Source organism: Anopheles ziemanni, chromosome 3, assembly GCF_943734765.1.
Source record: "Anopheles ziemanni chromosome 3, idAnoZiCoDA_A2_x.2, whole genome shotgun sequence".
NCBI classification, from domain to species: Eukaryota; Metazoa; Arthropoda; class Insecta; order Diptera; family Culicidae; genus Anopheles; species Anopheles ziemanni.
In genome coordinates this window covers 88,301,700-88,329,214 of record NC_080706.1, presented here as the reverse complement: position 1 = coordinate 88,329,214, position 27,515 = coordinate 88,301,700, and the positions used below count along the sequence as shown (strand labels likewise).

General features: G+C 43.6%; 6 protein-coding genes across 7 annotated transcripts; 3 read left to right on the top strand and 3 right to left on the bottom strand.

Moving 5' to 3' along the window:
• Nucleotides 1-8,788: 8,788 nt before the first annotated feature.
• Nucleotides 8,789-11,359, bottom strand: LOC131288299 (vesicular inhibitory amino acid transporter). The gene is made up of 4 exons (XM_058317418.1): nucleotides 11,110-11,359; nucleotides 10,841-11,015; nucleotides 10,643-10,766; nucleotides 8,789-9,973 (listed from the first exon to the last, which is right to left on the bottom strand). The coding sequence occupies exons 1-4, from the start codon at nucleotides 11,357-11,359 to the stop codon at nucleotides 8,789-8,791; spliced, it is 1,734 nt and encodes a 577-aa protein (XP_058173401.1).
• A 1,948-nt stretch (nucleotides 11,360-13,307) lies between these two features.
• Nucleotides 13,308-13,991, top strand: LOC131285748 (integumentary mucin C.1-like). Its single transcript, XM_058314605.1, has one exon. The coding sequence runs from the start codon at nucleotides 13,308-13,310 to the stop codon at nucleotides 13,989-13,991; it is 684 nt and encodes a 227-aa protein (XP_058170588.1).
• Nucleotides 13,992-14,914: 923 nt separating this feature from the next.
• Nucleotides 14,915-18,148, bottom strand: LOC131287162 (BSD domain-containing protein 1-A-like). 2 transcript variants are annotated; one of them, XM_058316187.1, is made up of 6 exons: nucleotides 18,028-18,148; nucleotides 17,580-17,963; nucleotides 17,328-17,475; nucleotides 15,991-16,469; nucleotides 15,765-15,916; nucleotides 14,915-15,695 (listed from the first exon to the last, which is right to left on the bottom strand). In XM_058316187.1, the coding sequence occupies exons 2-6, from the start codon at nucleotides 17,591-17,593 to the stop codon at nucleotides 15,091-15,093; spliced, it is 1,398 nt and encodes a 465-aa protein (XP_058172170.1). In that variant the 5' UTR covers nucleotides 17,594-17,963; nucleotides 18,028-18,148; the 3' UTR covers nucleotides 14,915-15,090. The 2 variants fall into 2 exon arrangements, with proteins under 2 accessions (XP_058172170.1, XP_058172169.1); XM_058316186.1 differs by lacking the exon at nucleotides 18,028-18,148 and having other exon boundaries at nucleotides 17,580-18,005.
• An 807-nt stretch (nucleotides 18,149-18,955) lies between these two features.
• Nucleotides 18,956-20,330, top strand: LOC131286683 (ribosome biogenesis protein NOP53). Its single transcript, XM_058315670.1, has one exon. It carries the CDS (start codon nucleotides 18,987-18,989, stop codon nucleotides 20,268-20,270), a length of 1,284 nt encoding a protein of 427 aa, XP_058171653.1. The 5' UTR covers nucleotides 18,956-18,986; the 3' UTR covers nucleotides 20,271-20,330.
• Nucleotides 20,331-22,620: 2,290 nt separating this feature from the next.
• On the bottom strand, nucleotides 22,621-23,979 carry LOC131285747 (WD repeat-containing protein 18). Its single transcript, XM_058314604.1, has one exon. It carries the CDS (start codon nucleotides 23,914-23,916, stop codon nucleotides 22,621-22,623), a length of 1,296 nt encoding a protein of 431 aa, XP_058170587.1. The 5' UTR covers nucleotides 23,917-23,979.
• A 287-nt stretch (nucleotides 23,980-24,266) lies between these two features.
• LOC131285746 (m7GpppN-mRNA hydrolase) lies at nucleotides 24,267-25,826 on the top strand. Its single transcript, XM_058314603.1, has 2 exons — nucleotides 24,267-24,600; nucleotides 24,663-25,826. The coding sequence occupies exons 1-2, from the start codon at nucleotides 24,334-24,336 to the stop codon at nucleotides 25,824-25,826; spliced, it is 1,431 nt and encodes a 476-aa protein (XP_058170586.1). The 5' UTR covers nucleotides 24,267-24,333.
• Nucleotides 25,827-27,515: the final 1,689 nt, after the last annotated feature.

Genomic DNA, 27,515 nt, shown 5'->3' with positions numbered 1-27,515 from the left:
AGGAACATTTATTTGACCTCATACCTTCAAAGTCTACGTAAGCGATGCACGGAAAAAAGTATGTTAGGGGGGCAAACAACTTCAAGCCGTGCATGAAATGCAAACAGGATTGACATCAGTCGATGCAAAAACAAACATGCAAACACGCAATGCCGTCCTTTGAAACGGTTTGAAACAACATACAAACGGATTCTTTTTCGACAAAATTACAAACCAAAAAAAAAAGTTTGCAATAGTTTTCTGCCTTATGAATCTTTGGGCCAGATTCATTCTTATAAATCCTGGACAAGCTAAGAATCATTCAGATTCGAATCATAAAACATTTATGAATCTTTCGCAACTTGAACTAATGAATCTTCAAGAATCTTTCGTTGAAATGAAAACGATGCAAATAATCATGCAGACTCCTGAATCTTTATCGGCATATACACAACTCTAATTTACCTTTATTTTATAATGTATAATTATATTTTAAGACGCCAGGCACGTTACATTAAGCAACAAAAAGGTTTATAGAATACTTTTAAAAACCATTCAATGAAATAAGCCTTAAAGAGCAAAATTGCGATTAAATTTCTCAACGTCAGTTCCCTCCAAAGTCAGCAACCATACATGCACTCATATTAGAAACCGGAACATCACGTAATTAGATCACAGGCATAAACTTCCACATCAATGTTCCATATGAAATAAATGTGCTCTCCGCCCGGGAAGCGCCACTTCCAAGCGGGAGGATTTTCGTTTAATATCGAACGCTCAAAAACAAACTGAACCGGTCTCTGCGACATCAGCAATGTCTCCCTCGTAAGTAAGTGGCAGCGCTCGGGAAAAATCGTCCCCAACTCACTCAACACAGGAGACAGGGAAAACTTTTGTACTTCGTTTCTCCTAGTTTTCGATTCTTTTTCTTTGTGTAATACTATAAATCGATATAGTCTCATATAAGTCCCGTCCGTCGTAATCCTGGACAAACAACCGTTCGATGCAGTCACGGTGCTCTATCGACCAATCGAGAAAGCAGAAGGAGGAACCGTTGTTGGAGTCAAACAGCAAGCAGCGGTACGAAGAAAGACTTTAAGGCTTACGCCTCCAACTAAAGCTGAAACTGTGGAACATGATACTTGATTCACTCAAGTAAGGTTAGCAAATTAATAATACTTCTATACATCAATTTTATTCATGCCATGGTGTTCTATAAATTAATTTTAAAACTGAAAATATTTTAACTTACCTTGAGTTTACGTTAAACTATTTCTTAAGCAATTCACAATGCAATCGTTTGTAAAGCGGCTCAGACCTATCGACAAGAGAAAAAGAACATTATTAATGCATAGAAAGATGAGAATCATATCTTCTTAAGACTAGTCCGGATGGTCAGCTAACACTCAAGCATGGTCGGAAAGAAGCAACGTCAAGATTACGCCCGTCATTCGCAATCATAACATCGTTATCTTGTCGCTGCTGCCAGCATTACGGCTGATAATGGCACACAGGAAGTCGGGATGTCCTTCCGGTGCTGCAGCAGCAGCAGCATATGTGTATGCACCATAAACCCTATTTACGTCGAAGGGGTGAGAAAGTGTCTCTGACCAATCATCGTGCCATGTTGACCCCACCGCGCCCACTGGACGTGCGTGTGCGCCTTCTGACGCATTCGAACAATAATGTCGGTCCGTAAATCACTTTTCCCCGAACGATGAAAGGTTATGATGGAAGTTGCGGGTTAATGTGAGCCCCCTCCCACCCGAACTGATGACATCAGCAAGGATATAATATCGATTGTGTAAGGGACATTAAAGGGATGCATGTATCCGCACATTTACGTACTTTCCATGGTACGACGAGCGGAAATTAGGCAAGCAACGTTTGCTTTTCTTTGGCATTGATCCAACCGTATAAGCTGTCGAAAAAGGCTCTCATAGAAAGAGGAAAGCCGGAATGATACATGCAGAAGAAATGTAGATGAATGAGATCAAGGTTTTGGGATATAGGTCAAAGCGCTATCTAATAAATTAAAAACTAAGTTCGCTTCTGATGTAACTTACTAAAAAATATGTACCAACGTGTATAACTAAAATTTGTAGAACAAAAACTTATAAATAAATATAACATTAGAAAACATTACACATATCCCAGCACTTGTTTCTAAATTCACGAAAAATGCGAAACAACAAAAAGAAAACGGGTCCATTCATTCATAAAAAGGTGACATCGCTTAGTCTAAACATATGGTAATAATTTTTCCTCATCTTGATGGCGCCCGATTGCGTGAGATTTCCCGCATTGGCAGCTCGTGCAGTGTCAACGCACCAACACGCCATGTTAACAATGAAGTCCACTGTCCCTATGCGCTAATGCCGAACGACACCAGTTGGAGTTCAAGGCGAGGGCATGGAAAATAAGAAAAAAAATTAGAACCTACCCAGACACTTTCTTATTCCGTAAGGAAAAAATAAGATGTCCATCTTGACGTGTTTTCACTATTTTCCACGCACTTTTAACTATCAATTCATGGAAGAATTTTTTTTGTCTGCCCACAAGAAAAGCAATTCCATACTGCTCGACCCGTATCCCGTCGCAAAGGACGGGGACGACAGCCGATTGGCGTCGGTTAAATATTTGCCCACTTGCTTTTACATTTGGACGTGCAAATGCATAAATGCAAATAAGGAACGTGCCACTCGTTCAACCCAGACGAATTGAGTTGTTTTAAAAGTGGCTGGACCCGTGCCGGTAAGAAATAGCCCCACGGAAGTCGGCCATAAGTTTTGCGGCGTAAGTTTGTCGCTGTATGCGGACGGTGAAATAATTGCAAAGGCAAGAGTACGTACGTACGAACCAAAAGATGGCAACAACCATGACCTAACCGACGCGTCCAGCCCGTGGACGGTGAATGAAATTCGTAGAAAAGAATCTTATCTTAACCACACGGCGAACATAAATGGCTTAACGCAACCGGCAGGCAGCGTTTAATTCTATGAGCCATAAACGCAGAACTGTCGTTCAGAACTATCCATCGCCGGGGCGCGATCGGAATACACTGCCACGCCTCCACGCCTTAATAATTCTCACGCACTCCCAGATCCGCTACGACAGCTCGCGCCGTGCGCCGAGTATCACCGTCGTGCCGGCTAATAAAGCGAGGTGATTTTAATAGTTTCCTGTGTTAATCTTATCGCGCCAATGTGCGATTCTTCTACCTCCCTGGGCTACCAATTAGTAGGCCGACAGTCAACGACAATTTGCGTGGCTTAAGCTGGAAGAAAATTGAATATGCAAAGCAGTCAAAAGCGGAGACTCGCGTGATCCACAAAGTCAACAATAAGCTGACGACCACAATGTGCGTGGGTGCAATAGAAAACAACACCATGTAGGAAAAGGCATTGCCCTCAACGCAGCGGACAGACGTGGCACAATAAGGCGAACGGCGAAGGTGGGCAGTTTAGCAGGTGAGAACTGTCTATGTGCTTTATGCTTTTACACATTCTCGAAATGTTAATGCTCGAATGTCTCAATAAAAAAAAAACATATAAATCCATAACCTTAAGGTGAATGAATTATTTATGGCAAATATCGCTGAGCGTCTTAGAACAGAATCTGTATTCGTATGCTTATTTTAAAACTAATTAATTACGCTCACTTTAAAAGGTGAATGCATTTCAAACTAATTTGCTCAAGTATTTCGTAACGATACTCAGCTAAAGGAAGTTTAGGGTAATAAGTAATTGTTATTTTTTAAATGGTGTAGGAGTAACATGCTTCAAATAGAAATGCTGCAAAAAAGTTTATTGAATTACATAGCCTTCGATCATAGAAGTGGATGAGAGTCTTGGGTACGATTTTATCACAAAGTTATTGATTAAGTAGGACCATTTTTAGTGAATATATCCACTCAAATATACCCATCCAAATCACACTTTGTACCAAAAGCAGCATTTGCCTTAAATAAAATTCCTCTAGCTTTGGTTTCTAGTTTCCAATCGGGTTTCACCAAAAAAGTTTCACAGATTAATTTGTTGCGATACGATATCGATATTACTCTGCAATATGTGCCCAAGCCATCGATAACGATTGGCAAACATAAATATAAACCTTACTTAATAAACCTTACGAGCGAAACCAAGAACATACCTCAAAGTTTTCGTTGGTGCAAACGATTCAAAAAGGTCAATATTATTGATTATCAAATCATACCTATCCTCTCTTTATCTACCAAAAAACCTTCTCCTGTACAACTTTTACTCAACCAACTTGCAAGAGCAAACATATTATGCATACAGTAACAATCTTTTAAAATTCGTACAAGCCATTGTAAAATAAAATCCATGTGAATACAAACTCATTGGCTACAGACGGTAATAAAGAAGGTGTTGACCATACTAGCTATGTTTAAAAGCCTGTAAGCTTATCATTTTTTTGTACATCGCTTCATGGACAAAAACAAACGTATGTTTTTACTCCTACTTCCGGCCAGGCAAAGCGTGATACGAAAAGTTGTAATTAAGGCACGTTCAATAAACAAGAACAGAAAAAACGTCCAAAGAGACTTTACTAGCCCAGATAAATTTGCTAGAACAGTCGATGATAGTGTCAACCACTAACACGAAATTTGATTTACCGGCTAGATCCATCCTGTTTTCTATCAAATGGAACTAAAACTACCCAATGATGCCTAACGTGAAATTAAATTGCATCGTCTGGTGCTTAACATTCTCAGCGATTTTTCACGGTCAACTTGCCGATGAAAGGTATATCCAATTATCTTTGCTCGTCGTTATAAAAAAAAGGGGGATGAATTGTGCCTTGAATGCTCTAGAAAGTCCTGGCAGCTTCTGTATCCTTGCGCTTTATGCACATTCTCTCCGAGGATAAACAGACATCCTCTCAAACTCAGTCGGTTCCTCTCAGCCTTTCGTTTCGATTTTGGCGAAATAATTCTCTCGAATCTGTCATCCTGTGACGGTTCGCCATTCGCCGGATGGTGCGAAGGGAGCGCCAGCTACACCCTGCCAGTGTCAGACAGGCCCAAAAAAAAGATCTGCGCGTTGTTATCCTGCGAAAATTTTTGGGGTGGATGCTGTCTCTTCCTGTCGCACACAGATGTACCCCACTTTTGTCACGCAATGTGCGCTGATAGTGCGGGAACAAGGATCCAAGGGAGCGCCATCGATCGACGATGGAAGGAAACGATGGAGATTGCTTCCAAGATTTTACTTTCTTCCATTCTTTGTCGCTTCCTAATGCAGGTGCTTTTGCGTTCACTCCGTTCAGCGGTTGCATTTGCGAGCGAAGGCGGAAATTTAAAACATCCGGGATGGAACACTGAAATAAACAATGATTTGATTCAATTGATGATAGCGAGAGCGGGTGGTTGTCTGACGCCTTACCTTACTGTTGCGGACACCGTTGTCAATGATAAAACCCGGGGGTTGAAGATTCCCGTTTTCCTGCTTGCGTTCGGCGGTGATTGTTAGCGCTGGACAATTTTGGCCGACGACACTGATTGCTGCAAACAAGCACCTCGACCAACACGGTTGCCTTCACTGCGCATTAACACGATATTCAAACAAACTTCGGTGCTGAAAATTACACACTTTTAAGTAAACACCGTACACAAACCACAGCCCCGACGCAGGAGACGGCACATCGAATTTTATCAGACACCTTTTTATTTCTACGCACCTGCCCTACAGATAGAGATTATTTGCACTATTTATCTCGATATCTTCTCTATCTTACTGTGATAAACCGTACACCTTTTCTCCACCGCACGGAGAATGCACTGCACGCTGAAGCTGCGTAAGGTGAAAATATCGCTTTCCCTCTAGCTCTACAAAACAAACGCACACCGAGTGGTCTTCGTCCGCTGGCGAGACCTTCAGCCCCGCGTCGGACCGTTTGAGCTGCTTACCCCTCAAATGTTGCTTACTTTTAGGCTCGGCAAACAAAATACAACACTTTACGCGAAGCCTGCTTCAATCTCGTTCTGCACACGGATGAAACCAGCGTAACCAAAAACAAACCCGTTAGCGACGAAGGTGACGACAGCGACAAAACGATGTTTTTCACCTGCTCCTCAACGCACCGTACGAAATAGTTACTGATATGGCCAGTAGTGCAAAGCTTGACTATCCACTTTGCAAGTTGCAACTACTAGTTCGCGAACAACAGCACAACAAAACAAACTAGTGTTGGCAAAATCGGGATTTGGAAAACTTGAGTCGATCCCTAGATGGATTCCAAAGATTCGAATCCCATCTGATGGATTCTACAGATTTGATTCGATTGGGATACGAATCAGATTTGATTTGTTTGGGATTATTACGTAAAAAGCGAGTTATTAGATGTGGTTTGAAGGGGATTCAGATTAGGATAAACTATTTCCAGACCGGCATTGATTGGTTTCCATCGTCACTGTTTGATGGATTGGGATTCGGATTTGGAGATTCGATATACCCACCACTAGAACGAAGCAGCTAACAAACTTCAAAAACCTTGGTCAGAACAAAAAATAATGGCTGAAATAGCTAATTTGTTAATAACTTTTTAGTCCTTCGGCAGATTTTAATAAATGACTCCTCAAAAGAAAGGTCCTTTTGAGACAAACATTACCGTTGAATGTGCTAATCGCTAACTCTTTTTCTCTCCTTGCTAGAGGATTCGATCATTATTTTCTCCGAGGATCAAGGTGTACATGAAAAGAAGGTGAAACTCAAGATTATCGAACAAATGTCGTATTGCCTAGTGGTTGATGACGGCGTCCAAGAAAAGTAACCATCACGTGAATCTCGCAAAATTTATACTTTTGAAATCGACCGCCAACGCTAGACGCGGATTGAACTAAAAACACGAATTTATATCGTATACTTTCCATGAATTATTTTGTGGTTCCAAAAGATTCTCTTTGAAAATGTGATTTATACTGAACTCGCTGTAATACAGAAACACGTGGCAATCCAAGCACAGGACCACATGCATTCTTAAGCGAACAGAAGATGAACAGTTTTGTTAAGTTGAATTTAAAGTTAAATAACTGTTATTTATTCGGACACCTATAATGTTGCTCTTAAATACATTAATTGCAATAAGTACAATAGAGATTATTGTATAGTGGAACATTCAATATTTTGAACAAAGCCATAAAACAACCGAAATCCGTTACTCTTTGCCGCAATGGCACTAGCAATAAAATCACACTCCTCAAACGGGCAATGCCACAACGATTAATCGTGCACTATGCCAGGGTTGGCATGTAAAGGGTGAAGGATTGCTACAAGAAATATCTTGCCTAAAACCGTAAACGAAACCGTGTGGCCCGAATTGCTCGTCAGCGTTGTTCTTGGAAGACTTTTGGATGATGCACTAAAAATAAATTTCTTATACTATGTATGGGTTGGAAGACGTTGGTATAGCTTTCTTTTCTTGTATAGTAGGAGTATATTATGCGCCTGGTCGCACCGTAAAATGCCTGATATTACTAGCCGAACAGAATATGTGTGCGCACGCTTTTCATTTTCCCCACCAAAATTTTCAAACAATAGGGAGTTAATTTTCAAGCATGAATTTGTGTATCGCACGTGGTCGGATAGGTGTAAAATGGCAGAAGTAAATACGTCTTCTAGCCATTTCCGGCACAGTCCGCCATTGCTTATTGTCACTTGTAGGTAATTGATTCAATTTGAACGATCTTCGCCTTAGGATGGTTGACGTTTTTCCTCGAGCACAGATTCGTGTTCTACAAGTAAATCGCACTGGAATATCCCATGATTGCAAAATGAATTGATCTTGTGTAACGGAATTGTTTTAGCTACTATCGATATTGTCCTCCGTCGTGTTGCCTATGCTCGTCTTCTACTGTCTGACTAACTGACACAGTATAGTTTCGCTCGCTAGCTTAAATATGTTGCATTCTTACATGTTCTATTTGTATTTAATGTTGCTTGATTTTCTTTACCTCTCTGTATATGTATATATGTATATATTTATGGAAGACTGATACTTGTTTTGCATTTGCTTCTGCATGCCATTTAACGCCCCCACCGGGCGCACACGTGTCCCACCGGTGGGTCTTTTGGAGAATATGTATATTTGCTTGCTAAATTTAAAGACCTCTAACAATTACTTTGTTGCTTATTTGCGGAAGTTTGTTCACATGTTTCACTCTATCGCCTCTCGATTACTTTACAGGAAGACATTGATTAACAATTTCTGGTTCGTGCTTGTTTCGTAAGTTGCTTTTCTCTTCATAACGCTTGTTTCTTGCTGGTTGCACCGGATTTTCTGTCGTCTGTATAACATTTTCAGAGTGTGCTCTTATTTTGCACGTACTTAAAAAAAACCCAAATACGAATTTCCGATATGTCGAAGATACGATGTCGCAATGAAATGTGTTAATGTATCGCCGGAACGAACATGGTACATCACATTCATTGACTGTTGCGGGAGAATCGGTACAAGTTCACATGGCTTACCTTCTCCAAGTCGGCGTATTTCAAATTTCTGCAGTAGGACATAACTTTCGTAACGTTTTGCAATCGTTTCTCGGCCCACTTTCCTTATGTTCATAGCGTGTAACTTTTATGAGCTAGCCACAAAATGAACAATCGCATCAAATCGGGAATGTATTCGAGATCAACAGTTTAACAACGTGCGTTTAGAAGTTTTTGGGAAACGACGCGGGGGTGGAAATGTGAGATGAATGTATATATGAACGAGGGTTGAGATGTGGGGCTGCAGTGCGCTGTACAGGTGTCCGACGGGTTCGCAAGGCCCTGCAAACTGGCGGCACTTAGAACGGCAGCCCGATCTCGAACGCATGGATCAAAGCAGTGCCCGAGTCATAGATACCGACCACGCAGAACAGCACACCGAGAAAGATAATGAAGTAGTTGTACGCCCGCTGCTTCTGGTCCAACAGATGGCCCTTGAGCTTGAGATGGAAGTAGCATGGCCAGATGAAGCTCAACATCGTGCCCGTGAAGCTCCCGATGAAGCCCATCAGGATGGAAAAGTGCGGTATGAAGATGGCCATCATGATCGTCCCGAGGATGACGGTCAAGCGCCAGGCGAGACCCCAAACCTTCAGCTCACCGTCGAGCTCCCAGACGACCGGGAAGATTGTCTTCGGTCGGCCACGGAAGAAGGCCCGCTCGAGCAGCTCGCAGGCGGCAAAGAATGGGAGCGGATAGCTGAGGACAGCCTTGATCACCAGGCAGAAGTTAACCAAACCCTTAAACCCGGGCGAGTGCAGATTGTTCGTGATGACCTGCTGCGTATCGTTCTGGAACGTCAGGAAGCAGATGTACCCGAACAGCGCCTTGAACGCGGCCGCCGCAATGTGCGACCAGTCGAGCATCCAGTTGAACTTGGACCGATCCTCCATGTTGCCCTCGAGCGTGGGCAGGAAGATTTGCGACGTGTAGGAGAAGACAATAACACCAAGTGAGATTGGAAAGTTTTCAAAGTCCATTCGCCACTTGACCTTACTCCAGCCCCAGTCGCCGATCTCCAGCAGGCAGTAGCCGACGATGATCGCGTTGATCAGCAGATGGGCCATGGTGCACCAGAACGACAGCAGCGAGACGTGGTGCAGCGACTTCAGGAAGGCCAGCGGCAGCAGGAAGATACCGCACAGCATCATCCAGGAGCGTGTATCGAGCGCCCCGTCCGGGAACGAACCGGCCATCAGGTCGCCGCAGACCACCACGTACAGGATGCAGGTCATGAGCAGCTCGATGATCTGCGCTATGCTGACGACCCGTGCGCCAATCTTCTTGCCGAAGCACACCTTCGCGATGGACACGTAGCTGTCGCGGACCCGTACCGGTTCACCCGTCTGCGGATCCGGTTCGTACAGACACTGGACCAGTATCTTGCCGGTGTAGCAGCAGATGTGCGCTATTCCGACCATCGCAATGATCGCCCAGTAACCGCCTCGAAGTACCGCGAACGGAAGCGACACGATGAACATACCCTGAAACGAGCAAAACTTTCCCCGTTAGATGGACACGAAAGAAAAATCCAAAAAAATTTAACAACATGATAAAAAGGTTTTGAAAATGAAACCAATTCAATTTCAACTAAAACTCAAAAACATTTATAAGAAGTACAACAAAGACTTCCTTTGCGTTACAACACTCCACAAGAAGTCGTTGTCACAAATATTTAAGATATAACAATTCACGTAACAATGAGAAGAACCACGAACTTTGTTCATGGAAATACATACCGTGCTGTTGGAACGCTGAAACTTGTGTAAAAATATCTATCGTGTGGAGAGGGACTATTTCATAAACTAAAAATAAACTTATAGTAAATTGAGCAATCAGATAGACAGGCAATCAGATAGACAGGACACTCTTTGAAACTTTATGACCAGCAAAACCATAAATAGCGGGTTTTTTCCTAATTCCCTTATAAAAATCAAACAGACGATCAATTAAAATAGAATCAGAATCTCTGATTGTTGAAAGGACAGATTTTTGTGACAAGATAAAACTAGGACAATTAATCAAATAAAAAGGTACTCTGAAAAATAGGAATCAATCAACAGGAAAGAGAAACTATACCAAAATGTGGATGGTTGATTGGGCTTTCTTCCCCAGTGGCACTAGTGAGGTGGTTCATAGGGGTATAGCCTTACCTGAATCGCATTGGTAACGTTCCAGGCCGCCTGATACTCGTTGATCTTGGATCCGCCGGGAGTTTCTCCCTCGCAACCGCCCGCAAAGGTGCTATCAGATCCAAACGATTGCACACTGCCTTGTCTGCAATGACAAAGGATATAAATGAATCCCTTTAAATTTGAGAACTCTTATCGAACGATTCTCCAAGTACTTACCTAGGAGGGTAGCCGCCCGCTTGGTAGCCATTTTCGAAATCACCCTGATTGAAGCCCGTCTCCTGGTACTGATTTGCACCGGATTGATCCATACCGTCCTCTTGGTAGTAGGCCTTAGGATTCGTGAATGGATTGAGTGGATTCATCTCTGCCGTTCCACCAGTGTCACCCGCAGCTAAAGCGTTCACAAAAAAAATCATCGCAAAAAGAAATTAGTTCTCCCAAACATCCATTACTTCCAGAAGATCCGCTTGGTACTTATAACTCACTATCCGTTTCGGCAAAGTGTACATTTTGTGGCCTTTGCGGTACCTGCGGTGGAGACCGTAACCCACCGGAGGCACCTCCAGGACCACCGGCACCAGCAGGACCGCCTCCGAAGCTGTCTCCGGCCGCCTCCTCGTAGCCATTCTGTTTCTGCTTGGAGGGAATCGTTTGGCGGGCCGTTTGCAACGCCACGTTCAGCATGTTTTTTACCGGAGGCATCGGAACCGAGCGGAGGTTGTTAAGGAATGCCATCGTGTCGTTTGGCTACAGGCTAACAATGGATGACAGTGACTTCCCGACTAGAAGCTGCCGGGTTGGAAGATCTATCAGTTCTGCTTCTGTGTTCACACACACGCACTTAAGAGGTTTAGCGAGTTTGGTTGCTGTGGAAGACTTTTCAGTGATTTTGCAGAACACGTGATTTAAATCCCTTGCCTCACATTACTCTATTGATCGTCGTCCATTGTTAAACCTGAAAGAAAATATTAGTTTGATGTCGTAAAAAATTACAATAAACATACATTCGTTCTTTGGCGCTCAAGAATGCCTCTTAGGGCATGTAAGAATAATAAAAAAGGTTCTGAGTAAATTGCCAGAGATAGACTCAGATATTGATTTTTTTCCGACTCTCAAACTTGTATCTTGCAATCACCTTCTCTTGCTTAGGCGGAACAGGAACCAACAAAAAAAAAAGAACAATTTATGAATGATTATGTGGATAGGAGAAAAAAGGATATGAAGCAGCGGAAGACATCGTCATGTGCCTTGAAAATTTGGAAAAACGAGTGACAAATTATTGTAATAACTCCGAAAACATGACCTCTTAAAGCACCACGTCAAGGAGGATCCACCATTTTCACTCCGTGTAATACGTAACCTTTTTTTCGTGTGCCATTGAAAAGCCTTCACCAACTCACCTTTTTCACGATGCTGGGAACACAATTTGGAACACTTCCTAGGGCTGCTGGTGCCGAAAACTGCTGTTCGGGTTTCACTGGTGGAAAAACGCGGCACGGTCCGCGAAAAACAACAAAACGATAGGGTTTTGCTGCACGTCTTTTGGGGCGGGTATCCGTTTTTCGCGTTCCTCTTCTGGGGGTGATTTCTGGGCGAACTACACACTCACGACGCCTCTGTCCGATCAGTGTGCCATTTTGATGGAAAATGAGCAACGGTCTGCTCCACTTTCGGGCTCACACTTTTCTCGGCCGCGGGAGAGGCCATACTCTCGCGACCGGATGGGGAGCATGTGCGAGCGCACGCTGGCGCTGGGGAGCACGCGAGAGAGCGAGGACCTCGGAGGATATGGTCCGCAGATGACAGGTAAACATTGGTGTATCCTGCCAAGGAATGAAGAGGCCAAGTTGAGGGAGGACGATAAAAAACCGCTTGCTTTCGAAGGATGCTGTAAGATGACGCTTCATCGGTTCCGACGGATTTTGAAATGTTGGTTTGGAAGGAACATATATTTTTGCTTGCTTCGTGGGGGTTTTTCGATTTCATTTACAACACCGCAATTCCACTATGGAAGCTATGAAAAACGAAAGTTTGATGAATGTTTAAATCTGGACAAAAAGCACCAAAACACGAGGGCTGTTGAGATTGCATTCTTGGATACCTAAGTCAATTTTGCTTTTGGACAACCTTCATTACTTGCAAACTCACTCAGACATTAGAAAATAACTTAACCTCTAAGGGCAGAAAGTTAAATTATTTGAAAAGGAATTGTTAAAAAATGCAGTGTTTTATAAAGTAAAATAATTAAGGATTGAAAGAAGAGAAGAAGTTTTAGAAGAGTGGCATAATTGTATTAGGAAAGAAACATACCTAAGAATGTGGTACTTAGTCAGTTAAATGTTTACCCCGTGTTAAATGCCACGTTTTAGTTGTTCGTGTAACCATTTTGTGGCTACAAACCTACACCACGCTTACATAATTTGTTCAAAGAAATTCAATTTTTGAATGTTATGTCCCTAAGGGTTCGAGAATGGAGAACAATCTTGAGGTCGTAGCCAAAGATGGGTGGGTAACCGGTTTGGTTGGTCATTATTTATTTACCGGTCTGTTTAAAGAGACACTCTAATTAGCAAATAAAACTCTGGTGGCTCTGGACGTATAAAAATTCCCGCTACGGTACACGAGCGATCAGTTTCTGTTGGCGTATGGCCGTTTCGTGTTTATCCGTAGAACCAAAGTGAAAATGAATAAAATCATCGTGGTAACGTTCTTGGTGGTTTGTGTGCTTGGCTATCTGTCGTCCACTGTCGACGGGAGTCCCGCGCGTCGCAAGCAGCAGTCCAGCTCGTCGGAAGAATCCGACGAACGGAAGCAAATGGTGCGCGATCGGAAGAAAGGTAGAAGGCCTGATGGCGGCGATCGGGAAATGTCCCGGAGAGGATCGGGCAACCGAAGAAAGGGACATTCTTCGGAAGAAAGCGGTGAAATGAAGATGCGCCGACCGGCATCGGGGTCGGGAAAGAAAAAGAATAAAAATCGATATAGGAACAGGAAGCCAACGACGACGACGGCTACCACTTCTACTAGCACAACCACCACCACCACCACAACCGCTGCTCCGTCAAGTTCAAACCCCCCTACTGTAGGATCAACTAGGGCGGACATCTCAACAACAACAGCTTCTTCGTCCACGACTTCAACGACACCAACCACCACCACCTCTTCAAGCCCATCGATCACAAGTTCTACAACTCCTTCAATGACACCAACCACAACCACCTCTTCAAGCCCATCGACCACAAGTTCTACAACTCCTTCAACGACGACCACTCAGAATCCTACGTCAACCACAACGTCCTCACCAAGTTCTACAACAGCTGCCCCTTCCTCCACCACTCGCCGGCAACAATCCCGCCGGGACGATTAAATTCCTTGTTGTTGAACTTTTTAATGAATAGAAACTATCGACAGTAAATTGGTAATAAAATATGATTCAATTTATTTATCATTTAATGTGACACAAACGATTGAAGAACCATGCAAGCATGTATGCACGAATTGGGATGTCTTCCTCGTTCCACCGTCACAAACGATCACGTGTTTTTTTACCAGCATGTACGGATACAGGAGATAAGGGGTTACATTTAAAAGAGGAAACAATTAAAAACTATACGTCGATTAACTAGTTGAGCCCACGTGTTGGAGTTGCGTGTCCGTGTGTGCACGAACTCCGTGTTCTTGTTCCGTCCTCTAATCCCACGCCCCCGTGGGTTGTCCACCATGATGCGCGTTGGTCACCGGAGGAGAATTTGCGCAAGGATCTTTTGCCCCGATGCGTTTTACTCAAAGTGCGCCCATTTTGACGAAAGAAACTATCGATTATCTATTAGACACGGTGCCAAATAAGCAAGTGTACATAGGATATAATTTTGCTTCCGTTTGGTGATGCATAAAAATAACATAAACAATTAGTTTCTTGCGGAAGTTGACCTCTTACCCCTGCGGCGCAAGCTCTGAATAGCCCTTCTGAGCCTGCAAAACTGTCATTAGAAAACGATCTGCGCTTAACTAAACAACTATTCGTTATAACCTACACAATAATTCAAAAAGATTACATAAACTAGACACGTGCGTGGCACGCGTTGTCTTTCCGCTGTCTTCTGCGGAAGTCCATAATTTTTTTTTTTGCATCTTAGACAAGCATATTTGCACAAAACCACACACAATTAATGCACGCAAGTGTGTAACCCGCAAAACGGGGAATGAGGGTACGAAAACGTGCCACCACGTGCTTTTGCTTGCAACACAGGACGTGGACGTGAAAGGACGAACGCTACAGTAAACGTTCATCCTTTCCACGCGGCAACATTTACGGACTTTAGTAAAAAGCGTTCGCCAAAGAATCGGTTCATTCGTACGCAAGGTCTAATTCTTTTGTTGTGGAGCATTGGAATAAAACGAAAACGAGACATTTAGGACCAATCGGCGCACTCGGCTAGCTCCCGGCGCAGATCGATCGGTTCGCCTCATTCCAGCTCGAACTCCTTCTCCCAGCTTTCGTCCGAGTTCGACGAGGACGCTTCCGCTTCCTTCGTGAAATGGTTCTTGTCCATCTTTAGCTGGTCCTTCTTCTTACCGGCCGGCGTTGCCGTCTGTGCCGCCTTCTTGTTGGCCGCACTCGGTTGGTTTTTGCTGGTATTTACATTCCTACCGGTGGCACCAGCGTTCGATGATTTGTTAGCTCCTTTTTCCGCTTGAGGCTGCGAGGTGGCGGTCGGTTTTCCCTGGCTGGACTTTTGGTTGTTTGTGGCTTTCGGCCCGGCAGCGCTTTTGGCTGCAGCGGGCGAGTCTTTCTTCGCCGTCGATTTGGCGGCTTCCGGGGCAACCTTCGGGGTCTTCTGTGGGGTGCCCTCGATGTCGGACTGGATCAGGAGCGACTCGTCGACAATGTCCAGCTTGCCGATGCTGGTCGTGAGCGACTTCTCGCGCTCCCGTATCTCCTGCTCGTATTCCTCCAGCAGACGGGCTTGCTCCTCCTCGGACAGCTCGATGTTCGTTGCGTCGAATTCAGGCACTTCGCCCCAGGCAAGCTCGTCGGCGATGGGGTACGATGGCGTTTCATCACTATCAGCTGCAAACGGTATTGAGGTTTTGGATTACTATCCCCTCGCTCGCTCCACCTAAGAAATTGCATTGTTACCTTCTTCGATGGTTCGTCTCGGTTGATCGGTTTGCACGATCGTCTTGGCTGGAGCGATCGTTTCCGTGGTGGCAAGGGCAGCCTTTGCTTTGCGTTCAGCAATTTCTGCATTTGCAATTGCGTCCTCTAGAAGGGCTTTCTTAAATAGATACCTTTACGTTGGGTGGAATAACATAAATCTATTAGAACACGTGAAAACGGACAATTGGTATGTCATTGTCAGTACCTCTTCCAAAAATCCATATGAGCAACTTTGGCAGGCACCAGGGTGACATACTTGTCGTTAAGTATCGTACTGCTGGCCAGATGTTTCGCCAGCCGCGGCTCGGTGAATTGCTCCTGCTCGACCACCTCCATCCAGCGCTTATACTTCTCCCGCAGCTCATCGGCCGGCTCCTGCAGGTATGTCTCGTCGTTGGCCTGCATCTCGGCCAGGTGCTTGTAGAAACCGGTCAGCGTAAGCGTCCCGTCCGCCGTTATCATGACCGCTTCCGTTTCTTCGTCCTCCTCGAGCGACGGCACCAGTGCCTCCGTGACCTGTCCGAGGAAGCTGCTGAAGCTTTTCTTCATCGCACCGACGGTCGAGTCGGGTTCGCCTAGGTTAAGCGAACGACCGATCGCCTCGGTGGCGCTGGAGGCTTCCGTTTTCACCACCGTTGTGAGCTCTGTTAGATCATTCTTGACCGCCTCCAGTACCGACGCAGACTAGAAAAGGGAAATCAAGTAACGTTATGAACATTTTGTGTTTCATTTCCTACTTTAAATATCAAATAAAGGCTGAGAAGTGTTTGAGTGAGAAGCTCAAATAAAAAACATATAAAAAAAGATTTTTAACAGAGGAATTCGTCAATTTTAGATAATTCAAGTATAAAGTGGACTGATGATCAAGTGAAAAGATGGACTGCTGATGATCTTTTCATAAATTACAGGCCATCAAATTGGTCATGCATTACATGATTATGCTGTTTGAAGTAAATTTTTTGCTCCGATATTAATGAAGCTAAAAACATATTATGCACACGAAAATTGAATCAGTTTTTGTTGAGATCGATTCCAATTTATAGCCAAATTTATAAGCAGTAGAGCCAAATTAATTTAAAAAAAATGGAAACAAACAATTTGATGTACTGGTTATTGAAAAATAACAGTGATTGTTCACAATTCAGTAATCGACTACGAGTGAATTCATATCGAGCAAAATATCAAATTGTAATTATAATAGATGTATATTTTTTGTTATTTTCTGTACTAAGCTGGAGATAAAACTCATTCCAGTCACAAAATAAAATTATTACCCCTACTGAATATTATTTTAATATTATGACGAACGGTAGAGTAAATAATATAACAAATTGTGCAGTTTTAATTCTCTTTCGCAAGTTTGTGACAATAGTGCAAGTGTTAAAAGGTTGAAAAGGTTCAGGAAGCAAGTTACTACATAACCATAAAATCCTAGAAATTAGGCGACACTGCGCAAAGATTCCTCCGAAAAAAAGGAAAAAAAACCTGCTATGGAAAAGCTGTTTTCAGTGCCTACTTCTTACAGGCGTTTTGTTTGTTTACCTTTGTGCGGGCCGTATCAATCCACGAGCCCCACCAGCTGGACGAGCTGGCCGAAGCGGTACTTCCCGTTGGACTCGTCGGAACATCCGTCCCCTTACCCTTGGCCGGGCTGCTCGGTGCATCCGCGGAAGTGTTTTCATCGCTGGTGCTACAACGGCGGGGGTAGGGAAAGGAAAGAACATAATAACATTACGTTTGTCAACCAACAAAGTGATCTCATCGTCCGTAGCAGGTTTTCATCGGTGCAGTTACCTTTTATCCGCCATATCGACACACTTTGTTGCAGCCGTGTTTTTATTTACGCACTAGAAGGAAGTTGCAGTTGACACCACCGAACAACGGCACTGGCACGGAAGTGGCCCACGGCAGACACGAAACATGCAACAAAAGGGGCAAGGAGTTCCGAGAAAGTGCACGATGACCCCAACCTTCCGGTGGTGTAAAAAATGTGCAAAAGTTCGATGGAATCTGCTTCGAAATCGGAATTACGCCCGTTGCGCACGTACGCAGACACTTTTTCACGAGCTTTGTTGGAATTAATTGTAGCTCAATCACTCGCAGCCGCGGGTTTGAATTGACATGTTCGTCTCACGACGTCGCCATTCACCAATGGGCACGCATTCGGACAAACGGTTCCTTCGAAAATAAAGAGAGTAATGCACCGAAATATCTAATCGCGATCTGGTACGGAAAAAAGTACCTGTTCCGTTTCACAACTTTGTAAATAGATAGCACACCACAAGAAAGTCAGGTCTGGATTCTACACACGCAAAAAGAATGACAGAAAACAGTCTCGCACAAGAAAGAGCGCACGAATGCTACCACAAAGGTGCAGCTGTAGGATGTGAAAGAGATGGCATGATGGAGCGATTGTGTGAAGGGATCGAAAAGGGAGCGCTGGGACGCTCCTCTTGACTGTGGCTTTTGGGCAAGAGAGGGAGACGTCGAGAAGATTTGCTTTTGTTGTTGTTTTTGTTCCAATTTTCTTGTACGATGATTTTGTCAACAAAAACATCAAACCAGCTGTTTGTGATCAATAAAGGTTTCGTATAAGTAAGGAAATTATGATTATGATTTTTAATAGTGTATTGATGGTTTTGTATAATAATGACTGCAAAAGTTGCGGAAGGATTAATTTCTTCAAGGAATCCCGAACAATAGTACCATCTTTTAAAGGGTGCAAAGGAAGCCTAGAGAAGATAAACAAGCTTTATCGGTGTCAATTGTAAATCTTGGTTATTGCACCATATCTTGAGGTATCGCATTACATTTATCAAATTGAATGTACAATTTACCGTTGTCTGCTAACTTGGAAACAGTTCTGTACAATTACAAAATCTTTCAACAGTAAAGGTAAATGCTTTAGTATCATTTGACAATACCTTTTGTTTACCAGATTTCATTATCGTTTTTGTAATAAATGGCATAATATATAGCATAAAAAACAATGGTCGAAATTCTCAGAAGACGGTGTTATTTATTAACATATCTTTCGGCACTAAATTTTCCAATTCTTTGCAAAATAAATTCCTTAACTTTTTGACATTCATACCGAACTGTCAGCGTGGTTTTACCCACCACCTGCGAAAACCAACTGTTTTGTTTACGAGCTGTCAGTTGAGCGGCTAGGAGACGGTAAATACACGTGTTAAAGCCAAAATGATAAAACTCGGAGTGAACCCGGTAAATAAAGTGGCCAAAAAACATGTATCCCGCAAGCTGAAGTCGTCCTGGCGCAAGCACATCGATACCACAGAAATCGACAATTTCCTCGAGGAAAAACGGCAAGATGAACGAATCGGTAATGTGGAGGAGAAACCAAACACCGAACTGTTCATCGAGGAGGCGAAACCGAGTCGACCGAAGCTGACACAGAAGGAGCTACGGAAGAAGAAGTTCAATGCAATGCCCCGATCGTTGCAGTCACTGAAGAACACTTCGCAGGTGTCAGATCCGACCATTAAGCGGAACGTCAAGGTACCGAAAGCTCCGTCCGTTAAGCGGAACATCAAGGCAGCGAAAGCTCCGGTAGTTGCTAACTCTGTACCACGTCAAGCAGGATCCCGAAAGGCAAAGACTTTGAGCAAGTTTGCCGTACCACAAAAGGATCTTTGGGAGGAAGAAAAACTCCCGGAGGAGCTTCGTAGCGAGTGGGTCGATCAGGAACAACTTTTGCATACGCTGAAAAATACTGGTAAAACGCTGATAATCAAGCAGCCCGCGAAAATGGACATAGCGTATAAGGCTGCAGCAGAGAAGAAACATCTTCCGAGGGAAGGCACCAGCTATAATCCGGCGATCGACGATTACATTCAATTGAAGAACGAAGTCGTCGAGCAGGAGAAAGCGTTACTGAAACGAAAGGCCCATTTCGATCGGGTTGTGACAAACATGTTCAAGATGGTTACTTCGGAACAGAAGCAGCGTACGTACCAGGAGGAAATGTCTGAAGGTTTGAACAAATCGCAACACAGTGAAGAAGAGGATGAAGATGAAGACACTAGCAAAGAGGGGGCAAAGGTTGTGCTGGCTAAACCGAGGAAGCGGATTTCAAATGCGAAAAAGCAGGAACAGTACCATCGAAAATTTAATGCCAAGAAGCTGAAGCAGGAACTGGCCAAGCTGAAGGAAATCAATAGGATCGAGGAAATCGGCGAAGAAATCAACGAAGTGGAACAGAAGTTAGAGAAAAAGGCATTGAAGAGAGCAAACGCACCGCCAGTAACGATTGACCTACCGATAGATTTTATCGAGCCAGAACGCCTGGCCGGCAACTTGCGTACGATTACACCGCTGAACAATTTGATCGCCACCGGCCTTCCTAAGGTGCGCAAGGTTAGCATTCACAGATATTCGCGAGCCGAACTAGCGCGCAAGAAACCCCGACAAAAAAAGAAGGTACGTTCTGTGCGTCGTTCTCACAAGATAACTGATGATGATTGAGTATGTTTAGAACTGAGGGCTACATATATTTGAATAAATGTTGGCAATGTACCATGAATTATCCACAATCTGTAAGGGGTCAATCCTGTTTTTATTGATAATGAGAAAATGTTTTTCTAGCCTTTTAACAGAGGTTCGCTGGAAGCTGCAAAAAATATTCAGATGAATGCTAGTCGTTTCTACTGCGATTTTTATTGAAACATTTATTACGCTTTTTATTTGAAAGTCAAACATTCTTAATTCCCGAGCTTTCTACTGCAACGAACTAGATAAATGTAGTTCGAGTTATTCATTTCTAATACTTACACCCGTTTCCACTTAGGGTGGAAGCGCGCCCGCCTTCTGTGCAATGGCGCGCTATAACGGTGGAAACGCGAGTATCTACGGTGGTACGCGGCGCATGATGACTGAATCTCGCTTGCCTACTGTTGAAACGCGGACGCGGTCTGTTGGAGTGACGTAAATTTTGACGGCCGCACAAGATCTGTGAAGTGAGAGGTCTGCTCATACCATGGTATAGCAAAACCTGTCAAACTACCGCATAATCAACAAACTGACCTGCTTTAAATGATGATACTGTACTGTGGTAATTGCTCTCAATAAAGTTAGCGGGTGGAAAATTAGATATTTTTAAATATTGTAACAAATACTGCTTTGCATCCGTACAGTATCATCATTTAAAGCAGGTCAGTTTGTTGATTATGCGGTAGTTTGACAGGTTTTGCTATACCATGGTATGAGCAGACCTCTCACTTCACAGATCTTGTGCGGCCGTCAAAATTTACGTCACTCCAACAGACCGCGTCCGCGTTTCAACAGTAGGCAAGCGAGATTCAGTCATCATGCGCCGCGTACCACCGTAGATACTCGCGTTTCCACCGTTATAGCGCGCCATTGCACAGAAGGCGGGCGTGCTTCCACCCTAAGTGGAAACGGGTGTATAATAGAAATGCGTTTTAGAAACCTTCACAGCCATTGCATATCGACAGTGACTAACTTGTTTTCTATCAATGGTACAAGAGATGGCTGGCGTTCATCGTGGTAGACGCTCAAGACCGTGCAGTGCAAGACCGTCTAAACCCGGGCAATGAATGCTGGAACTAAGCCGATGGAAAAATCTAAGAGTCAGGTTTGAACTTACACTAGATGGATGATATTTTCTCAAACTCCAAGATGCATCTAACCTTTGTACCTACTAGGTTCTCTGAAATAGCATATAAAAGTCTTATATTGGATGACAAATTACATCTGTTTCATCAGGCTGCTTGCAACTCCTAAAATATTGATCGGAATCTAAGTTCAGGCACAGATTTCGAATTGAATATTATAATGCTGGTTTATGCTTAACCTATTGCCATTGATCGAAATTGTAAAAAATTGAGATGTAATGCATATCTTCTTCCAATCCAGCTTTTTTTTTTACTATATATTACCTATTATCGTACCTTATATAGCAGGCAAAGTTTACCACTTACCAGGCGCCTCCATCATGCCACATGGATTAACGGTGTGTTTTGACATGAAATCTTTGGAATTGTAATTCGGAATGTCGTGTTTATTCTCCTTGGGGCTTTCCCCTGCCAACAGTGTACCATTCTGAGCGATTCGAATCCCAAAAGAGCGAATGAATGAGTGAAAGACTTGCACAATCGTAGGGATTCGCATCCCAAGAGTGGGTAAACGAGTTACTACTAATCGCCACATGAGAATTGAATGTGCAAAGTGAATCGAATCCCAATTAGAGATTTCGAATCCTCAAAGAGTAAATGAAAACGAAGCGCTGCACCGTCAAGCGATGTTTGTTAAGCAAAAAGGATGGAATGTTCTGTTGCCGCTTGACTTGAAACGATATACGAAATTCTACACTCAACGAGAAGCAACGCAAAGGTAAGTGCTTGAAGAATTTGAAGGTTTCATAAAACATGCTAATCACATGTTTATAACAAACCGGGTTTCTGGAAAAGGGTATTTTGTCTAAAATTCAAGAGCTTGGAATAATATTTCGCACGCTAATGCCTCGTTCACATAGTTGAGACGCATGATCGTTCCACCTGACCATCGATCGGGTATTCGATGTCGCGTTCAAAGCGCACGGTGCAAAAGTAGAAACTTCGGGCTCAGTAGATAGCTCTACTTCGAGTAGACAACTTAATTACAGGATGGGTTTACATTAGAAGAAGAAAATAAGATAAACGAAAACAATTGATGGTTTATAGTTCGATGGCGGGAACGTATTTATTTCGGTTTTGAAAATCCTATACTCATTGAGTATGCATGAAAAAGTGAATTGTAGCTCTAAATAAATTCAGGTGTTTTCATTTTAACGCCGCTTACGGGGCCACCTGCGTGATTAACCTTCTGCTACCTGTTTGGTAGCTCCTTTACTATGTCCATTCACATCCGACATCATAAAACGTATGCTTTGTTCGTACAAATCGCGATTGATGGTTTTCAATTTATGCACAACCTTTTCCAACCGCTGAACCTCGCTGATCTCATTGTCCTTCGTCGCTTGACCGCTGAGTCTATTTATTACTACCGGTGCTGTATCCGTCCGTTCACGCAATGAATGCTTGGTGGTCGTTAACTCCATGCTTACAGCTTCTCTAGAGCCGCGCGTGATGGGCTTTTTATGGAACGCCGGAAAGGGTACGTTGACTGTTACCGATTGGTCAAACATGAGCTTCGGCGTGATGAGGAAAAATGCATTCGTTATGGGGCCCTTGTGTGGTATTACTTTTAACTGTGTCCGAGTTTTGACGTGCCAAACTATGACCACTGCGTCCTCGCCACCAGAAAGCAGGGTTTCGTTGTCCATCGACATCGAGAGACAAGTGACGGCCTTCTGGTGTCCCTTGAGCGTGTTTGGCACCAGCAAACTCTGGGGTAAGTGAATTTCCTTCGAGCGTGGCGTGGACTGTAGGTTGCATATAAAGATTGACCCTTGCTTGTTGCCAACGTACAGCTCCGTTTCGAGTCCATTCATGGTTACGACGGAAAGGGCAACTGGAAACACTAAGTTCAATACCATCTTTCCGGATGCTAGGTCGTATATTTTGCACGACCGATCCAGGGACGCAACGGCCAGCAATGCTTTCATTCCACCCTTTCCGACGTAAATATCAGACACGGGTAGGGTGAAGTCGGCGAATTCGTACAACAATTTGTTGTCTTTCTGAAGCACCGTCTTGGCCAGACTCCACACGACGACACGACAGTCTTGGGCGGCGGACACGAAGTGTGATCCATCGTCGGTGAACTTTAGGGCCGTAATTTTTCCGAAATGGTGTGATACGGCGGCCACGTTTATTCCGTTGACAAGCATGTAAACATTAAACGAATCTTCGTGCGCAACAATACAATAGTTTCCATCCGGTGACACAGCAACCGCTTGCGGAGAGCCGGCCAGCAGGTACTTCACGTTGGACGGGTCCTGCTTATTGATGGGCCATATGTGCAGCAACGGTTTGGCCTGATGTCCAGCAACTATGTATCGGTTGCTGACGACCTGCAGCGTCTTTACTGCTGGAGCTCCTCCGTGTCGGTACGGCATCAGCTGCGTCCCGGTCCGCACGTTCCACGCACAACAGCTCCAAAGTTGTTCCGACCCATCGCTTGTGATTGCAATTTCCACACAATCGGTCATTGTTACTGCTTACTTTGTAGAACTTTTACTGAAACCACGTTGTTCTTGGCACGCCAGTCTCGTGCCGCTTCGTTTACATTTGAGTGACAGCCGTCAGTTTGACGTTGAGAACTGTCACGGAACAAAACCAAAAGTAAAATAATAATTTCGTTATAAAAAGCCTTCAATTGGTTTAAAATAACTTTTGAAGATTGTATTAAACTATTCAAAAATTATTGCAAGTTCCTATTCTGATATTTGAACGATATTTTCTGAATATAACACCATAGCCGGCCTACTAAATATGACGTACGGACGCCGTCAAAACTGTCAAACAAAGAAAAAGGCACAAAATTCCAAATAACAACAGAACGACTGCGGAGTAAAATTCCTTACTGTGAATTTTGTGATAATAAAAATAGCGTGTATCTCATCCATATGGCGACAAATAGTCCAGTAAGCGCAATGCAGCAGGGCCCAGCAACCGGGCAGAAGCTGAAAAAGAATGCTTCGTTCACGATCTCGAGCGACATACTGGACGATCTGGCTAGTCGGTTCATCATCAACGTGCCCGTCGAGGAGCGACAAAACCTAATCCGCATCTGCTTCCAAGTGGAGCTGGCCCACTGGTTCTACCTGGACTTTTACTGCTCGGAAATGAAGCAAAAGTGTGGCATCAAACAGTTCGCGCAGCAAATGTTCAAGGTATGTTGGCATTGTTTCACGGATTGGATTGTTTCTAGTTGGGTTTTTGTTTCGAATTGTAGCACGTCCCGTGTTTGCAACCGTACTGCCCAACCGTTGACGATGTGCTGGATAACTGGAAGCAGTATAAAGTAACCGTCCCGACCTGCGGCGCCATATTGCTATCGGAAGACCTCAAGCACGTGCTGCTGGTGCAGTCGTACTGGGCCAAATCTTCCTGGGGCTTCCCGAAGGGCAAGATTAACGAAAACGAAGAACCGATCAAGTGTGCGATCCGCGAGGTGTACGAGGAGACGGGCTACGACATCAGTAATCTCATCGTACAGACCGAGTACATCGAGCTGGTCATCAACTATCAGTACACCCGGCTGTACCTGGTGTCGGGCGTTCCGCTAACGACCGTCTTTGTGCCGAAGACGCGCAACGAAATCAAATGCTGCGAATGGTTTCCGGTCGACCTGCTGCCAGTGACCAAGCACGAGAACATCGTAAAAGACAACCATCAGCTGACGGGTAACTCGTTTTTCATGATCCTTCCGTTCGTAAAGCGATTGAAGAAGTGGCTGGAGTCGTATCAGAAAGGTAAACCGGGTAACAAGGGTGGCGGGAAGGGGTTGAACAACATGCAGATGGGCAACTCGCCCGTGTTCGGTCGAGAATCGGCCGGAAAGCAGAAGCTTTTCTATGGCACCAACATGAGCGGAGGTGGAAGTACAAACAAAAATACCTACGACCAGCAGGCACTACAGCAGGATAAATCACAACGGCAGCGGCAGCGGCACAAATCGATGGGAGAGCTCGAACAGCCCGGTATGCCACGGCCGAAGAACAATAGCGGCACACCGCAGGTGAACCAGCAGCAGTTCTACAAAAACTCTTCCAACGCCAACCAACCGCCACAGTACCAGATACTGAAGCGCGAGGACACCATGCTGGCACAGAAGGTGGGTTTTATGTCGGTTGGACCCGCACAGGATCTTTCGCCCGCCCCAACCGAGGGAATGGGAACGTCGAAGAAAAAACAGAGCAAAAGCAAGCAGGAACCATCGTCCGCGGGAGGAGGGATTGCAGGTTCCGGGGGCGTGGTGCCGCAAGTTGGTCAGGTGGAGCGACCCGGAAAACAACAGATAAAGCGAAAGCTGTTCGCCAACGATCCCTACGCCGAGTTCAACGAGATTTCCGGATGGGTTAGGTTCCAGTTGGATTACAACAAATTTGTATTCTAACGCGTTTCTCGAATTATACGTCAGGTCACAAACATGTCGAATTTATTACCCGTCCCTTTTCGATAACTGTGACGGCAACATTCGTTTATACAACCAAAAGAAATTAATTTTACAATAAAACGGTAATACTTTCGAACTCGGTTTCTACTTGTTTATCGTAAAGAAACATACACTAAATAGAACAATCCAAGGAAGCCATTATAAAACACAAGTCGGACAAATAAAAAATCGGTGTAGGTTTTTTTTTTCTTTTTCAAAGATTTTATTTGTTCCGTTTTAAGAAGATATAGTTAAAAACTCGTAGCCCATTTTACATACAACTTGTTTTAAGATTTTTTTTTCCGTTTTGCGTTCACTTCTTTGCATTTGCAGACGGTGCCCTGCGGTGGACTGCTAATGCGCCATTCTAGCATAGAAACCCGTGTAAGTTCTTGTCGTTTCAGAAACTGTAGTTTATTTTTAAAATTTCGTCTGCTCTCGCCGTCACCGCCACCATCCACTCCCTGGCGCCCTATTATTTATACTGTATATATGTACACAACTGGTATGCAGTACTACAAACTACGAGATAGAAAAAAACGAGTGCATTTTGACTATAAGATTTGACTTAATTTTTGTATCGCAATGTAAAACTAGTGTGTCATTACGGATTGGTATTGTATATGTTATCATTTTTCTCTTGTAAGAAATACGCCCCCAACGGTCCCCTCGGAGCCCTTCCCGTTCCGGTGTCTTTTATTTGTGTATTGTTTGTTTGTTTGTGTAAGGGGTATGTTTCGTAATTTACCTTTTACCTTATGCCTATTATTCAGGGCGTAGTTCAGTATTATATGCCTTACGCGTCTAATTTTTCTATCAGTAAAGCTGTAGTTATAGCTAAAACGAGTGATGATTGTACGCTTGAGAGAACTGTTTCACTTGCCGTTTTGGTCGGTTCGGTGAACTGTTGACCGTTTTTGTTTCGCATCCTACTCCATTCCGTTCTTTCGCTACGCTACTACGAATTTTAACTTGAGATGGTTTTAGCTACTGTTTCTTTTCTCTGCTTTATATTCTCAATAGTTTTATAGCTGGTTTGGTTCCACTCTTATGTTTTCTTAAATTTCTTTTTTGCAAGTTTTTCCTTTCTTTTTATAAGATGCCTTAGTACTTGTCTGCTGATTTTCTACTTTTACTCTAGTAGGAACCGGAGAGATAAAAACAGTGTTTTATAACTTCTAGTTTAATCTTACGAATTACGAACTTTTCAAACCAGGCCTGAAAGTAGAGTGTTTGCAAACGCAAAAAATAGAAGGTTGAAAAATAAGAATATTTTGTTTATGTACAATAGAGCAAATTCTATGCTGCATCTAGATGAAAATAACAATTGTTTTCACTGTTTTAATTTCTTTATAATCAAAAAAGATAAATTGTGTTTGTTTTCCGATATAATAACTCAACAAATTGTGAAAAAACACACAGTTAGTAAAACCTAGAGAAACTCTTAATAAGGCGAAGAGATGAGTATGGTACTAAAAAGAGGAATATAGAGCTGTCCATCTAAATGCAGCTACCTAAATATCATCATATCACTAGAGTAACGCATTTCTAAAGCTTTCAGTTGTAGATTTTTCTCGCTTGCTCAATGTTCGTTAGATAGAGGCCCCTACGGTATAAGTGTTCGATTTGTTTAGTGAAGAGTATAGTGTG

Bases quoted from the DNA above. Each gene is read 5' to 3' on its own strand.
- LOC131287162 (XM_058316187.1), bottom strand. The intron at 16,470-17,327 runs GTAAACAAACAA...TCCCTTTTCTAG, and splicing joins TTGATACGGCCCGCACAAAG to TCTGCGTCGGTACTGGAGGC. The intron at 15,917-15,990 runs GTACTGACAATG...CCCAACGTAAAG, and splicing joins CATATGGATTTTTGGAAGAG to GTATCTATTTAAGAAAGCCC.
- LOC131285746 (XM_058314603.1), top strand. From the start codon at position 24,334: ATGGCGACAAATAGTCCAGTAAGCGCAATGCAGCAGGGCCCAGCAACC. The intron at 24,601-24,662 runs GTATGTTGGCAT...TTCGAATTGTAG, and splicing joins TCGCGCAGCAAATGTTCAAG to CACGTCCCGTGTTTGCAACC.
- LOC131285747 (XM_058314604.1), bottom strand. From the start codon at position 23,916: ATGACCGATTGTGTGGAAATTGCAATCACAAGCGATGGGTCGGAACAA.
- LOC131285748 (XM_058314605.1), top strand. From the start codon at position 13,308: ATGAATAAAATCATCGTGGTAACGTTCTTGGTGGTTTGTGTGCTTGGC.
- LOC131288299 (XM_058317418.1), bottom strand. From the start codon at position 11,359: ATGGCATTCCTTAACAACCTCCGCTCGGTTCCGATGCCTCCGGTAAAA. The intron at 11,016-11,109 runs GTGAGTTATAAG...TGAACGCTTTAG, and splicing joins ACACTTTGCCGAAACGGATA to CTGCGGGTGACACTGGTGGA. The intron at 10,767-10,840 runs GTAAGTACTTGG...TTGTCATTGCAG, and splicing joins GCGGGCGGCTACCCTCCTAG to ACAAGGCAGTGTGCAATCGT.
- LOC131286683 (XM_058315670.1), top strand. From the start codon at position 18,987: ATGATAAAACTCGGAGTGAACCCGGTAAATAAAGTGGCCAAAAAACAT.